Source organism: Panicum virgatum, chromosome 4N, assembly GCF_016808335.1.
Source record: "Panicum virgatum strain AP13 chromosome 4N, P.virgatum_v5, whole genome shotgun sequence".
NCBI lineage: Eukaryota > Viridiplantae > Streptophyta > Magnoliopsida > Poales > Poaceae > Panicum > Panicum virgatum.
In genome coordinates this window covers 41165265-41182040 of record NC_053148.1, presented here as the reverse complement: position 1 = coordinate 41182040, position 16776 = coordinate 41165265, and the positions used below count along the sequence as shown (strand labels likewise).

The 16776-nt window shown below is 48.1% G+C and overlaps 1 protein-coding gene across 1 annotated transcript; it reads left to right on the top strand.

The window, feature by feature from the left end:
• The first annotated feature begins 1370 nt into the window (after positions 1-1370).
• LOC120671113 (transcription factor bHLH48-like) lies at positions 1371-7983 on the top strand. The gene is made up of 7 exons (XM_039951357.1): positions 1371-1958; positions 2045-2182; positions 2478-2543; positions 4003-4071; positions 4193-4267; positions 5275-5512; positions 7484-7983. The coding sequence occupies exons 1-7, from the start codon at positions 1554-1556 to the stop codon at positions 7525-7527; spliced, it is 1035 nt and encodes a 344-aa protein (XP_039807291.1). The 5' UTR covers positions 1371-1553; the 3' UTR covers positions 7528-7983.
• Positions 7984-16776: the final 8793 nt, after the last annotated feature.

Below are 16776 nucleotides of genomic sequence, written 5' to 3'. Positions count from 1 at the left end.
CTCTCACGGGGGTGTGTCTTCTAGGGTTGGGCGTTCGGTTCTAACCGAACCGGTTCGGTTTCAAAAAAAAAATAGGAATTGATCGGTTTTTTTCAGATAAAGGAATTGATAAATTTCGATTTCGGTTCTTTCGGTTCGGTTCCGGTTCTAACCGAAAGAACCGAATGTTCACAGAATAAAAAAAATTGGATGGAGCCGCCGGCCGCCGCGGACTCGCGGCGCTGGCGAGCCTGCGCACGCGCTGGCCGCGCGCCTGGTGGGGCCTGGGGTGGCCTCCGCAGCCACGCACACGCGGATCCGCGCGCTCCGGGAAGAGGAGGTCGACGGAGGAGGTGCGCCGTCCTCTGCCTCCTCCACCGCGAGCACTGCTGCCGTGAGCTCCTCCGCGGGCGGCGCGCCGGCGTCGACAGCGGCCGGTGGGGTGGATGGAGCGGGCGCGGAGCGGCGGCGGCTAGTGCTGGCCGAGGCGTGCGCGCCCACGGCTGCGCGCTGCCCTGCGCCCCTGCCGCCGCCTGGAGGAAGGGAGGGAGACGGCCAGACGGCGGGGCAGGGCGCCGCCGGCTGCCGCACCGGGAGGGAGACGGGGCCGGGGCGGGGGCGCCGCCACGCCAGGAGGGAGGGAGGGAGACGGGGGCGGCGACCTGGCGAGTGGGAGTGGCCAGGCTAGCTAGGGTTGATGACTTGATGGGTTGAATGTATAATAGGCCGGTTCCTCGGTTAACCGGCTTGAGAACCGAACCGAACCGAACCGAGTATTTCGGTTCCAGAGAACTTGGAACCGATTAGGAACCGAACTTCTCGGTTTCGGTTGGTTCGGCTCCGGTTCTCGATTAGGAACCGAACTTCTCGGTTTCGGTTGGTTCGGCTCCGGTTCTCGATTTTCTCGGTTTGGTTCTCGATTTTTGGTGCCCAGGGCGAGTGTCTTCAATAAATTTTAATGCCTCTCACGTATGGAGTCATAAAAAGAGTACGATGCGCCCATCGTCTACTGAGTCTTAGAGGTTTCCGGTGATTCCTAAAAGGACGCGATTTAGACCTATGTGTAGTTGTAGATTTGTTTGTACACGGGTGGTGTGTGTGGTGTGCGTGTGTAGAGTAGGTGTGCGTGTGTATGAGGAGATACTTCACCCAAATGAGAGGCTATAAAAAAAAGTTTCACCGTCAGTGTCCTCCCCCACTCCCCACGCGACGACTCTTCCCACTAGCCTATGAGCGTAGCAGCCGGACGAGCCAGAGCCACTGACTTGTAGGCCCCAGTGCAGTGAGGGTAGCAGCCTACGGGCGGGGCGGGCCCACGCGGTAAAAAGGAGGCCGCAGTAACAAAAACCAACCAGCCCCCCTCCGTCCTCTCCCAGTCATCCCCACCCCTCTCTGTCTGCGGCTCTGCCCGGCTGCACCCCCTCCGCCTTCCTTCCTGACCCGAGAGGGAAGCCGGGCAGCAGCAGCAGCTCACCGCCGGCACACCCCCATATATATATACACACCGCCACCGCCACCGCTTCCCCCCCCTCCCCGCCTCCGCCTCCCTCGTCCCGAACGCCTCCGCCACGCCAATGCGCCGCCCCTCGCCGCCGCCGCCGGAGCTCCCCGCCGCCGGGGCCGAGATCCAGGCGGCGCTGATCCCCGCCGTCGCGGGGCAAGCCTCCTCCTCCCCGTCCGCCGCCGCCGGTGCAGGAAGAGGAGGAGGAGGAGGCGGGGGCTCCTTCACGGCGCTGCTGGGCCTCCCCACCTCCCAGGCCATGGAGCTGCTCCTCCCCCGAGCCGCGGCGCCCTATCCCGCCCCCGCCCCGGCGCCCACCTTCCCCTCCGACCCGCACCTCGTGGACCGCGCCGCGCGCTCCTCCGCGTTCGCGTCCCCGCCCCCGTCCTCCCCTTCCCCGACCCCGCCCCCGGCGCCTCCCGCCGCCGCCACTAACGCCGGCAAGCGCAAGGCCGACCCCGCCGACCGCGCCTCCAAGGTAGGATACTGGCACACCACGCGGCTGCATTTCGACATGCTCCTCGCCGGAGCTTACTTCCGGTTGCTCTGGTGGCTGCCGCGCAGGGGAAGGCCGCGAGGAAGGGGAAGACGGCGGAGGAGAAGCCCGCGGCCGGCGGCGACGGCGAGGACGAGAAGCCGGCGTACGTGCACGTGCGGGCCAGGCGGGGCCAGGCCACCGACAGCCACAGCCTCGCCGAGCGGGTGAGTCCTCCCCTTCGCCGCCGCCGCCGCTAATCGCGCGCCCCCTCGCCGCGCCTGGCCTAACTAAGCCAACCTCGAGGGATTAGATTCGTGGCTCGTGGGGGTTTATGCCAATGATTGGGTGATTAGGACGCGGTGACGTCGCCGCTCGCCCCTTTCGGGGGGGGGGGGGGGGGGGGGGGTTCGCTTTCGCCGCTAATCACTTGATTATTCGTTCACCCCGGTTATTCCCCAGTTTCATCGAAAAGTTGCTCACCTTTTCTCCTTTTTTAAATCGAATGAAAATCCCATCCAGGCGAGACGCGAGAAGATCAATGCGAGGATGGAGCTGCTCAAGGAGCTGGTCCCCGGCTGCAGCAAGGTCTGTGCCTGCCCTCCCTGCATTTTCTCCCCATTTACTACTCCCTTCCCCTTCATATTCATCTATTTATTTCTTTGCCTCTCCATTTCGCACCCCCAGTGTTCAGTACAGAGATGGAAGCCTAACCGTGTCGCGTAGTCTCGTACTCTCGTGTAAAAATTTCGGTTCCTCTACGCGCCAAGTACACTCTTTCTCCTGCTTTCGGTGGTCTTTTTTACTGCTTTTGAGAGGCCACCTCCAAATGGTCCTCCCCCATTCTGCTCGGTCGGTCCCGTGCTTCTGCACCTTTGCAAGGGCACTTCGATCCAAAACGCAAGAGACCCCTCTTCGGTGCGCGGCATAGTCCGTCTTCTTGCCTCAGTCCGTGCAAAAGCTTGCGGGAGGGTATCTTCAATGCAAGGAGTTCCAAAACGTGGCGATGCCGGATTATTCTGGCACCGTGCGGGCGACACGTCCATATGGGTGTGTTGCACGCCGGCCTGGGGGTGGGACGTGGGAGGGAATGGCTCGGTTTCCGTGTGGATGATAAAGGGGAGAGGCACCTTGATCTGGCGTACCTAACCGGGGCCTTGGCTGTGGTTGTCTGGGCAGAATGTGGCAGCAAGCTTTAAAAAGGCGCCGGGGCCGGGGCCGGCTAGCTTAATTGAGGGGACGTCGCCGTGACAACGCCATGAGGCCTCCATCCTCCAATCCTTATGGAATGTTGCTATCCTTTTCGCGCTGGCAGTAATGTGATTGATTATGGGTCGGCATCTTTGGTTGTGGGGATCTGGAGGCAAGGCTGCCTGTGACTGAGTGAGGAGGTGCCTGGATGGATGGATAGGCTGCCACTGGGGAGGGATGGGGGATTGGATGCTTGGATGGTTTTCGTTGGTGCGTGCAGTTTATGGTTAGTGGTTGGTGTTTGCAATTGCTGCTGGGTGGTTTGACCATTAGTTTCATCCCAAGGACAGCAGCTTTTGCCTGCGCTCTGGAGATGTCAATCAATATGGGAGATTGGTGGTCAATTCCCTGTGAAGTTTCGTGTTGCCTTCAACAAATGTGCATGGCTGGCCAATGTGGACTGGTAGTGGTGGGGGTACAACATAGTGTAGGCCCGAAACTTCTTCCAACGACTGTTTGCTCTCTAAACGCTGAAACATTTAGCTTGACTGGATCGGAGAACGCAACATCCAATAGTAACCATCGTTATGAATGAAGTCATGAACAATAATTCTAGAGGCAAGCTTGTCACTGCTTGTTCATGCATGAAGTGGTCTTCTGAATGAAGCTACTAGCCATGCTACCTTATTTACTCAAATGTCATTTGAAAGGGTTTCAATTTTCCAAAAGTTAAAGCAAACTTTGGGATGTTTGCCATATGGTTTTGCGTTCTTTTTAATCACATAATATTCATTGGAACAACTGGGGGAAGGGATACCTTGATTAACGTTGTTGTTTGCTCTTTGGGCCCTGTCAGGTATCAGGAACAGCACTGGTGCTGGATGAGATCATTAATCATGTTCAGTCTCTCCAAAGGCAAGTTGAGGTAACTGTTGATATCCTTGTATAACCTGTAAATTTGAAACACCCATTTCTGTTTTAGCCAACATAACAAGCAGTTTCTTTCTCCTAATCTCATTACTGTTTGGTGATTGTGGTTGGTCCAGTACTTGTCAATGAGGCTCGCAGCTGTAAACCCAAGGGTCGACTTTGGTGGGCTAGACAACTTTATGACCACAGAGGTACTTATGCAGCCATCCCTTTTTTTATCTGCTTTCCACAAGTTGGGCCCGCATAGATTTACATAAACAATTCTTTGGCAAGCAAAGGTTTTTTCCTGGAGTACTGGACGGGCGGACCTGACTAATGAAAAACTATATAAGCTCGCTTTTGGAAATTTTCCTATCTGGATTTTTGGCTTCTGTGGAATCGCTTTTCTTGCATTTAACTGCTTGTTTTTCCTTATTTCATACTGTCACAATCAATACTAGGATACCTCATGCATACTCCAATACTCATAAATATGTTGCTGTTCTTTCTTGTTCTAGCCTAATTGGGAAGGACTATTTTTTACAACAAGCCTAGTTGTTGTGAGCAACCAAACTACTGTAACATCTATAGGTGCCATGTAGTCAGTTAGTTATACATGCAAGAACAATTCATGAGGTTGCCATTTCTCAGTGCTGAGTACTGCCAATGGGAAGTGTGTAGAAATATTGTTGTCACATTTGTGTCTATCTTGACACAGCCTGTTGGTTTACCTTATCCCTGGGGGTCCAAACTTTAGGTTTGCCTTTAGAGAGAAAATCTTGTCTGCTTGTAACTGGACGGCTGAACCTAGGTCGATTGTGGATGCCCTGTAATTAATACATTCATATCAAGGTATCATTTTGAACATATCCTATTAATAATGATCTAAGGCTTGCCCGATAAATGGATGCTTAGAGTATCTTGGCTGACTCGCATGCTACTTATGTTACATATTCAGAAAAGCCTTGAGCAGGTTCGTATATGCACGCTCTCTGAATTTTAAGCATTTCTGATATAGCAAATTCTACAGAAGCAATCATATACCCACCAAACTAAATCGATACCTTGTACGTTTCGAAATTCGCTATTTTCCTGCTGGAAAACATAGCTCAATCCCTTATATGTTTCAAAGCTCATTATTTTCCTGCTGGAAAACATAGTACTTGTTCCAGTTGAATTTTTTGAACCATTAATTGTATTCTTACTGTTACATTTACAGTGTGGAAGAATGGCAGGCCTGAACTGCAAGAACGGAATCGACTTGGAGCAGGTCACCTGGCCAGAAATGGGCGTTCATGGAGCAAGACATCTGATGCAACTTCAGCAGCAGCTCTGGCATGGTGATTTAGCGCATCAACACCAAGCAGTGTCGCAGTGGGAAAAGCGAGGGGATGGAAATCCTCCCGTCTTTAGCAGCTCCAGCCCTTCTCTCTTCGGCTACGATCTAACAAGCTCTGGTAAAATTTCATGCAATCCTATAACCCCTTTCTGACTGAATTTAGTTGTTTGTCATCTACTTCAAGTATCTCAGCATTGCTTGGACCACAACTTTTTGTCTTTTTGCCGATAATGTTTAGTAAACGTACAGATAGGTAAATATATAAAATGTGCGTTATAGCTCAAAGTCTGCGATGAATAGTTTCTACCAGGGAAAATTACTGAAGTACCAAGCCATCTTACAGTCATGATCAAACTTGAATACGCTAGCATTGCTGTTGCATTGGCCCAGATTGCAAATAGTGTTAGTATTATTGAAGAAACACAGGTGAAGCAAAAGACATGCAAAAGCATGTGTTGCTACAGTTCCAAGTGACCACCTATTTTGCACGAACCAATAACCATAGATGCCACATAGAAACTCCTCTGTTTGCTTCTGGATTTGAATGTAACAGAGGTGTCTAATTTGAATTGTGGCGCCCCTTTTGGGTGAGAAAACTTCTCTGTAGCTTGAGCTATTTGACATTAGCTATTTTTGATATTAGAAGAAAGCATCTGAGCCCATAACTTTGCTAGAAAGGTCAGATTAGAGTGTGCATCTTGATATTGTCCCCTTTTATTTTGTTTGTTCAATCATTATAGCCATAATCGCCACTATTTCGGGTGATAAAGCTAAGGGGTCCATCTGTGTGTTGGTCTGGTGGATCTGTTCTCTCTGGCACTGGCGGGCCCAATCGGTTGGTGTGGATGGCCCGAATCAATAAATGAATGTCCAGAACCAGAAACCATATCGCCCCCCATCGTTCTACTTGGGCTTGGCTGCATAAGGCCTGTAGATGCAGATCTGGTCCCTTGGGCCCTTCTGACCACTCGTACAACTGTGAACAGACCCACTGTTTCTGTAAGTTGTCCACGACTTGTCTGGGTCTCTGGCGTCCAATTTGACACCAAATGTTGGAGCTAGCCAGCTGGAAACTACTCCAGCCTGAATGCCACTATCTGCAGCATGGGGCTGTGTTTTTTCTTCTGCTATTATATACATTGAATTTAACAAGCAAATGCATGCACTCGGGTATTCGTTTTATCCTGACATCGACCAGATTATGCACCAAGACAAGATCTGCCAACTCTTACATTTTTTTTAAGAAGTCTAAATCTATGTTTGTATTATAAATATCTCATGTAGCTGGATGAGTGTGGTATTCTACTGCCCTTATAGCTAATGAGACGTAGGGGCTGGATAAACGGATAGGTATTGTAGTCTGTAGAGGAATAAATTGTTTGCTGGAGTGTTGAGTCCGGGCTGGCCTAAGTGGTCATTTCTATAGCTTAGCAAACATGCGTGGTATCTAGAACCGTAGATACTAGATCATGCAGTGCAAGATAAACCAGCAGCAAGAATCTGGCTTAATTAGAACGCTGCTACAGCTTTCGTTGAGCAAATGAAAGAAATCAAAGAGAAGGCGTACCAGCCCCAGCGAACTGCCGTTCGGATCTGGGTAACTGATCTGCGGCCCTGGATCCAAGCAGAGCGCTCTGAGGAGAGACAGGGGGCTATTGGAGGTACAGGCCTAATCATGCAAAGGGTTCAGGAATCATTAAACCCCTTGGGGACCCCTTCTGACTAGTAGATGATATATCTGTACTGCATTACGGCTGGCAGAATCTGTTTTTGCCCAGAAATTATTGACAGCTTCTTGTGTACCAGTGCCTGCTCAGCGCTGAGTGGCATACAGCAAGCACTGTCCGGTGCTCCGGCCGGCATCTTTATCGCACGGCCCCCTGCGCAGCTCTGGAGTCTGGACACGCAGATCTCTTTCTTCGTGGGCTCACATTGAATGGCCTTTAGTTGTTTTCCAACTTTTCTCTGAAATTTCGATCTGATGTTTTGGACCAGTTTGGACTTACGACCTGCTGTCTAGAGGTTGAAAGTTTTGGAATCCTTAGTCCTCACACTGAGTTTGATCTCCATTTTCATGGGTTTTCTGCAGGAGCACAGCAACCCCCGGCGAGCAAGCTGAAGACGGAGCTGTGAGCGAGGGTGGTAGATAGCATGTCAGGAGAGCAAGCTGAACATATGCGGTAGGCAGCGGCTGCGACTGAATTTCAGTTGATCAAGCTACACACTAGCTGTGAGTGTATGAAGACAGGCTGTGGATGGCGATGTCGAGGGCAGCGAAATCAACGTTTTGAGAAAAAGGGGTGTACATATAGAGATAGAGATACTATTGGTACGAAGCTAAAAAACGAGGAAGGATCACGGATGAACGAGGATACCAGCTTTCCTGCTGCTATCATTGTAGAGATGGGGAGCGATACTCTGGTCTATTGCTGAATGCTGATTAATTCTTGGTGTATTTCTTGACTATAAATGCCTCATCTTAAAGTTATAATGAGCAGCATTATTTGATGAACAACAAACATTATGGGCCCTGTTCCCTTCTTGGTTGCATTTGTACAAGCAATGCAAAAGTTTGTCAACCTTTTTTTATATAGTGTACACATAGATGTATACAATTTGACTGGGTAAATGAGAAGTTTGTACATCGGCACGTGTGTTTTAGGCCGAGTCAATCGTCAAGGACCAGAGACCGATGCGGTAAGCACGTGTAAATCAGATGGCCAAAAAAGACGTGTAACAGCTACCCATCAGTATGTATTTGTCACTCCAGGCAAAATAAAGTTGGGAATAACTAATGATAGATTAGCATCAATTGTATGGAAGTCTTCAAAATTGATACAAAATATAGATCCATTCAAGCTACAGAATCTATCTCAAATATTGCTGGCAGACACTCAGACGCTGAAAAGAGAATTGAGTACCAATTGCCCATACATCTCTACTTAGTCACAATCTCAGAAAATTAGCTTTAGCTTGTTGATATGCTGAGATATCCCATGCTCTACACTCAGAAAAATAAGGCATCATTAAATCAATATCAGAATCAGAAGGCAGATTTAACATGGTGTATTGCATACTGTGAATCTGTAACTGCTCAATCGCAGAACGTTCAAAAACTGCTCAATCGCAGACACTAACCTGGATAACTTCTCTGATGCTAACCTGTAAATTTAACAAGAGTAAATTTCATCGGCGGTCCTCGAACTTGTTCCGCGTTCTCATCCCGGTCCCGGTACTCGCAAAATGTGCATTCAGCACCCTAAATTGCTCTATTGTATCACTGCTGGTCCAAACGGCCTCCCTGAGCCGAGCACCTCTCTCGCTCATCCCCTCCCTTCCGCCGCCGGCCATCCTCGATCCACGCGCCCATAAAGCTCGTGCCCCTGCCTCCTCGGGTCCCTGCTGCCGCTCGTCCGCATGCCTACGCTCTGCTGCCGCCTGCTCCTTTTTGCGCAGTGCCGCCGCCGCAAAAGCCCACCGGAGCTGCAGGGAGCCCGCCGCCGTCGTTTCCTCCTCGACGGCTCAATCCACCACCACCACGAGCTTCCCCACGTCAAGGTGAACTGATTCCACCACTCCCCGTCACTCGTCGGCCACCGAAGTACTACCGCCTCGCTTGGAATCGAGACGCCGGCACGCCGCCGCCACTGGTCCCGCTCTTCAGCTGAATTCCGGCCACCTCCGCACCACATCCTCACCAAGTTGTCGGCCATGGTGGGGTTGTTCTCCTCGGAGTTGAGATACCCGTGGATGATGGGCTGCCTGCTCCCGTGCGGCTTCCTTTGCTGTCCTTGCGTGCTCTGGGCGTCCTCGGCGGCATGGACCCCGCATGGTGCGACCCTCGCTGGGGCTACGCCTATGGCTACGGCGTCGGGTCGGCGGCGCAGGTGCCGTCGGTGAGGCGGCAACCGCAGCATCAGCTGCGACAGGACGCGGCGGCCGGGGCAACCGGCTGCGAGGCCTGCGATGACCGGCCGCAGCATCAGATGGTGTTGCTGCAGGAGCGAAACAGCTACTGGCGACGATGACTACGCTGAGGCAGAGGCGGAGGGGAGCGCGTGCGGCTCCATGGTCACAACCTCAGCGTGGGGAAACACGATGCAGGAGCTCGAATCCATCACCGCTGCATCGCTGCCGTCTCTTCCCATGGCGAGCGCGACGAGCAACAACAACTCCGTGCCCATATCAAGGTCGCCGGCGAACTCTGTCTCGTCGTCCACAGCATCCGCCATAGCCGACGGCGACCGCGCTACGGCCGCTGCTCACCTCGCGGTCATGAAGATGGCCGCGAACCCGCCCGGCGACGCGGAGCAGAGGCTGGTGGCCGCTGCGCACCTGCTCCTGCCATGCTTGCGCTGTGGCCGATCTGAGGCCGCCAGCACCTTCTTCCCGAGCGCTGAGTCATCGTCCGGGAGCACGAGGACGGCATAGTGGGAAGAGGCGTCGGAGACGAGGACGGCAGCGCGCGAGGAGACGAAGCGGGCTAGGTGCCGCGGGGCATGGCGAGACCACCAGCATCGCGCTGCAGCTGGCACTCCCGGAGTTCGTGCAGGAGGCGCAGGAATGCGGTGACGCGAAGTAGGCGAGGAAGTCGCTCCACTTGAGTTGCTGCCCGCGGTTAGCAGCCGGCGACGCGGGTGCGCAAGCGTCCGCGTCCGCGTCCACGCGCGCGATGACGGCCTGCTGCTGCTTCTGCAGGGGCGGCTGCTGCAGAATGCCGGCGGCCACCGTGAATTAGCGAGCGGACATGCACAGGGGCCGTTTGGACCGGCAGTGATACAATAGAGCAAGTTTAGGGTGCTGAATACGCGTTTTGCAAGTACCGGGACCGGGATGAGAACGCGGAACAAGTTCGAGGACCGCATGTGAAATTTACTTAAAAGTGGAGCATGAACTCTATAACCTCTCGTATTCTTTTGCAGATTAAAATTTTTGAAAGACACCCATGCTAACCTCTTTGCCTTGACGATGGCTTGATGAGCAAACCAAGAGCATGAACTAGAGACGATGTTCAATTTCACTTAAAAGTAAAAAAAGCTCTTCCTTACATGGGAAAAAGAAAACAAGCAAGGTACGATTTTATCAAACCCCTGGTGTTGTCTCTCACTACCAGAAAACTAGTCATTCGTCCATGAGTGTTAGTAAATGTCACACTTAGGATTGGTACTGAATAGCCTCGGAGGTGGATTTAGTACCAGTTCTAAATTTTGACGCCCTCTAATACCATTTAGTACTGGGTCATAACACCACCCGGTACTAAAAGTCACATTTTAGTACTGGTTGGTATTTAAGCCCGGTACAAAATAGGCCTCCACAGCCTTCAAAAGAAAAGCATCTCACATCTAGTTACATATGACGCATAGGTGGGATGACAAGGAAGCTATATGCAAGACTAGAGGTTGTGAGTTTGAATCCTCACAATCCCATTCATTTTTTCTTTTCTGGGTGGCATGGGTAGCGATTTAGTACCGGTTGCTGCGGCCGGTACTAACAACTCCATGCAACCGGTACTAAAGCTAATATTTCTAGCTGTGTCTAGTCTAACAGGAAAGAACGCAAGCAATTCATGTTTACAATTCCCATAATTCTAAGTTGTCCAGTGTATCTCACTGTGGATAAACATTGCTTATTCTATTGTCTAGTCTAACAGGAATAAAGCACGCAAGCAATTCATCATGTTTACAGTAAATAATAGGGCAAGACTAACAAATAAGTGGCACATAGTCATACTGAATGGGGACAACACAAGGAAATTTTCATTCCAAAGTCATACCGAGTTGTTTCTCACATGCAAATTCGTTAAAGATTTATTATTCAGAGGATGCATCATGATCGATGAAACATTTCAGGGCGTGTTCCGATGAAATGCAAAAAAATTTTGCGTTGGAATCTTGCTAATTTGAAGTACTAAATGAAGTTTATTTACAAATTTTTTTGCACAGATGGGTTGTAAATCGCGAGATGAATCTAATGAGACTAATTAATCCATGATTAATCCATAATTAGCAGATAGTTACTGTAGCATCACTGTTGCAAATCATGAATTAAGTAGGCTCGTTAGATTCGTCTCGCGATTTACAGCCCATCCATACAAAAAATTTTGTAAATAGATTTCATTTAGTACTTCATGTACGTATCCAAACATTTGATATAATGTTTTTTTTTTGTGTTTACGGGGTTTAGGGTTGTAATATAAACATAGCCTCAGAACACAGTGTTGAATGGCACCATCACTACCATTTGACGTGTACCGTCTCGATTTGTGAGTGATCATTTGGAGGTCCACTTTCTCATTGCCACCACTGCCACTACTATCCACACCAGTCAAGACAGCGCAATACCGGTCGCATGGTTCATTGAGAATCCTAGTGTGGAAGATCCTGCGATGCAGAACCTGCCAGAGCCCAGGCTGACAAGCTGAGGATCCTGCGAAACCCGCCATTCTCCAGGCATTAGTTGGAAATATGTGTTTATAGAGACCAGATTTTAATTTGAGCTAAAATAAAAATAGCGACGCCACTGTTATCTCAAATAGGATTGAAAACCGACAGAGCAAAACGAAACGAAACATACTCATGTTAAATTCGATTACTCTTACCAAGCAGCGCTCTGTCCTCGTGAAGAGACGATGCAATGCAGATTGTAGCAGTGCAGAACGTAGTCGATCGGCCTCGAGCAGCCGCGCAGTTGCGCTGCCCAGAAACCTTATTGACGTCCCTCGTGCAGGCTTTACGACGCCAAGGGTTCGGAGATACCGCTCACCCTTCTCCTCAGTGCACGCCAAGGGAAAGGCCGGTGAAATCCAGCAGCTCGATGACACAGCACAGCAAGAGGTGGAAAATGGCAGGGAAAATTGGAGAGCCATTTCGGAATATTTTCAGTCCACTAATATAAGCGCCGCTGCCCTCAAGGAGCCGTTATCACTTTGATGATGCCCATAAAAGACATTAAAACTCATTCAGGATGGTCATGACAATTTATTGTGTATTAAGGAATTAACTAGCCATTAATTAGCACATAATCAATGCACAACGGTAACCGGTCATTAATTAGCGTCTAATCAATGCACAATGGTTCAAATGTGAGAGACATAATTCAAATGTGAGAGACATAAGTGGTAAACTATTGTCTGAATTACAGCTACACAACCGCACGTCGCAAGTCACAAGACACGTGGATAAACACGCGGATACGCGCGCGCGTGTGTTGGTGTGTGTTTAGCAAAGCCTCACACACCCCATCTCTTGGCTGCTCCATTCAACACATGGGAAGTGCTTTAATATTTAAATTGGTGTCCACTTACTTATACTAACAGTATAGGACTATACTAATCAGCCACATATTGTTTTGGAATTCTTCTGAATGATCATAAATGGACCAAATTCTAACAAGGTTAACTTCCTTCCACTTCCAGGTGCCAGCAAGCTGCGGTTGGAGTCCATGTCTGGGAGGTCAGCAGCAGCCAACGTTTTCTGGTCCTTGGCAGAGAGGCCAAACCAGAGTCCCAGCTCTGCTCAGGTAAGTACTTAGGCCGTGTTTAGATCTTTACATCTAAAATATAATTTTTTCATAAATCATTTGCATAGTGTACTAAATATAGTCGAAAAATAAATCGCATTATAAAAATGGACTGTAAAAAGACCACAAGTTTGCATTTTTACTGCCTCTGCGACAAGTAACAAGCGATCCATCATTACACCACACAAGAGCAGACCAGACCAGTCTCTCCCAGAATTAACCGGCATTAGTCAAACAAACTACGCTCACACAAAAAAAAACACCTCGAAATGGAACAGAGAATGCAATCCACGAACCACACTCTGCGACAAGACACTCTGCGATAAGTACCAAAGGGTGTTCTGTAGGATCTAAACATACTTAGAACTTAGAACTTAAACTCATAGGATCTACATCTACTCAAGTAAGCACAATCTTTAAAAAATACATAAGAGAGTTAGATCTAGACCAGCGAGAAGCGGCATCGGATTCGTCGTGGATGCGCTGGCCATCTCGGTTAGCGTAGTCGTCGGCGCAGTAGTGCTCGCCGGAGTCGACGTGGTCGTACTCGCTGGAGTCATACTCGCTGGAGTCGTGGAAGTCCGCGGCGGGTACCGGTGTCCTTCCGGCCTCTAGCGACACTGTCCCCTCTGCGAAGGGAGGACGAAGGCGGCGCGGCGGTGATCTTCAGGTAACTCCAGCGCCGCCATAGATCGGGCGGCTGTAGGGGTTAGGGTTTGACCTTAGACTAGGTTTTCACTACTGTCAAAAGTGCCGGCCCCCACCCCTATTTTATATGGCGCTGGGTGACCTGGGGTCACAACCATGGGCTGGTTGGGCCCCCGATCAGGGCGCTTAACCGGCTTCTTTTGGATTTGTTCTCCTTTCCCGTTTCTTTTTCTTATCGGCATTTTCTGGCCACCAAAAATTCCAACAAGTTCGACTAAAGCCGCGCAAGCTTCTCTCTTCTCTAGCTAACAACCAGCATAGAGTTAACTAGGTCGCCAGGGTTGAATGACCCGGCTTACTAATAAAGCTGCTCACTGATAAACTGTGACATTCACCACAATTCAACATGCATTACATCATCTGGGATGAACAAGGTGTGACAGATAGGTATTTGATGCTGTCCACGCTACTTGATGCTGAAAGATCTCCAAGTCCTCTTTGCATACCCATTTATTGCCCTATGTATCGACTAACCCACTCTCCTGGCAATCCCTCTCCCCAATACCAAAAAATTGATGTTTTGGTGATGAATGTGCTCCAACAGATTACCAATCCGACCCCATTACCTATAAGTTTTTGGTAATTACCAAAACACACCTCTCTCTCACCTAAATGAAGGGGATTTCCCCTCTACCCTATTATTGGTGATTGGATTTTGCTAATCTGCTGCAGCAACCATTACCTAAAAAACAAAAGTAGCTATTGGTAATGGGAAGAGAGAATAATTAAGGTATGAGGTATGAGTAATCTGTTGGAGATGCTCTAATGGTATAGTTGGCATCTGACTCCCTGCATGCACAACAGGATACATGCAACATTACGTTAGAGAATTAGTGAGCACAAGCATTGTGTGCAAACTACAAATTAGAGATACCCAATATCTTATTTTAGTTCAGATCTTGTGCATGTGAGCTCTCAGATCGAAATTAAAGATATGTAAGCAATAAGCTGAGACAAACAACTATCAATCAATTTTGAAGATCAAACCAGCATACTAATTCTATCCGTCTAGGTGAACAGGTATGCATAATGCTACTACTATGCAAAATTCTCACTTTTGAAGATTAAACCAGCAAAGACCGGTGATGGAACCATTTGAATACAACTCAAATGCAGCAGATTAAGATAGATGCTATCTTTGAAAATTAATCAAGGTCAATTAGAAACAACAAAAATGCTCTATAGCCATCCTCCTGACAGCAGCACCTCAGTCTTTCACTTTCATGTTGAACAATTAATTAAACATTCAACGAACTGGTCTAGCCTAACAACTAGCAAAATTTGTACGGGCAATCTAACAGCTAGTAAGTTGGAAGAAAGAACCTAACAACTGAATGCAGTATGGGCAAACCTGCATTATCAAGCTTTGATTGATAATGCTCTCAACCTGTATTTGAGAACAATCATTGATAGAATGACAGACATTATATGCAAGCTATGCACATAATTAGTGACCACAAGCTTGACAAGTGCTCTATTAGTAGAATTGACAAGTGCTAGTTGCAGACATGAGGCAACTGATTTTCAGTATAAACAAATTACAGAAAAGTTAACTAACAGCTACAAGGTTTCTCTCATGTTCAAAACAGGACAGCAGAGAAGCAACTCTGCTGCATAACAGATTCAAGAAGAAAATACATGTTAGCTTTTATTCTAACTGACCCTCATCATCGGCTCATCGCTGATATCACCTTCTGCTATCTTGAAATTTGTATGGCCTGAAATAAGATGAAGAGGTGCACATTTATTAAAAACAATCTTGAAAGCATGTTATTAAAAATAATTAACAAAAGGTTACCTTCTGCTCTCAACCAGGCCTGGAGGCAAATTAATGCTTCTACATTCTTGCTTGTCAATCGTTTTCTATATTCGCTAATAACTCTCCCACTAGTAGAGAATGCAGACTCAGAAGCTATTGTTGATGCAGGCGCTGCAAATAGATCCCTTGCCATTCCCGAAAGTACAGGGTATTTAGCAGAGTGCATCCTTCACCATTGTAGAATGTCCAAATCCTTTTGCCGAGGAAAAAGATCATCTTGCAAATATACTTCAAGCTCATTTTTCATCGCGCTCTTTTTTTTTTTGTGTTGTAAGGTGATGTTCCTAGTCTGCCCAGGGGTCATCTTCATCAATGATCTCATCATTGGATTGTGGCTGATAGTTGTTGTTTGAATCTGGTGTTTGTGATGAATATGCAGAAAATAAATCCACCAATGTTGACTTCACTTTTGCAGTATATGCGGGACCTTTGTTGCCAAATCCTGCCTCCAAGCAAAAGGCTACAAAACTGAACTAGAATCTAGGATCTAGGACAACAGGCACACATATCTGCAACAAGGATAAATCCCAATACTTCAAAAACTTCTCTTACATTTTAACCAAGGTTCTAAATAGCCGGCTATAGCCACAGCTATAGCCTGCCACAGCCTTTGGAAGAGGAGAAAACTAGGATATCCATCTCTTAGCTCTAAAAGGCTAAATCCGCTAATAGCTAGCTATATCCCGCTATAGCCACTAAATTATGGGTTATTCAGTCAATTAAACCATATATTAGTCTTTATTTATTGTTAGTTTAGTATTGAACTTCATCATTTACAAAATTTAGTATTTCATCAACGATGTAACGAGGGAATGAAGCCCAAGATATACTTCAGTGTATGGAATTTTCTTAATTTCATGTTTATATGCAAAATTACCAATAGATTTATGCATGGTGTTAAAATAGAAATGCATAATTGTGCGAAGCTTCTAGAAGATTAGAGAGTATGCATGAAACATGGTTACCATGCTTCATGGTGAAATATGGAATACTGTAGAAATTAGATATTTGTATGGTTAGATAAGCATGAGAAAAATTCTTGAATTAGATATTTTGTAAATAATTATGTAAAAGTTAGATACATGGCAAAACCATATGAGCCATGGAGTCCTATAAATTGGGGTGCTCCCCTCCCCCTCTTGCCATACCATGATAAAATGTCTCAAGTATAAGATGACAAGGTTGCCATGTAGTGTAGTGTCATGGTATGGTAGCGACATAAAGAGTGCAAGAGCCTTGTATTGTACTAAGTTAGGTGAATAAAGAGTTGAGTTACCATATAGAGTTGGTCTCTCGTATTAGTGTCTATGTGAAGGTGTTGGGGGCGCCGATTTCTC

Coding starts and splice junctions, on each gene's coding strand:
- LOC120671113 (XM_039951357.1), top strand. CDS start 1,554: ATGCGCCGCCCCTCGCCGCCGCCGCCGGAGCTCCCCGCCGCCGGGGCC. Junction 2,183..2,477: donor GCCACAGCCTCGCCGAGCGG/GTGAGTCCTCCC, acceptor AATCCCATCCAG/GCGAGACGCGAGAAGATCAA. Junction 5,513..7,483: donor CTACGATCTAACAAGCTCTG/GTAAAATTTCAT, acceptor GGTTTTCTGCAG/GAGCACAGCAACCCCCGGCG.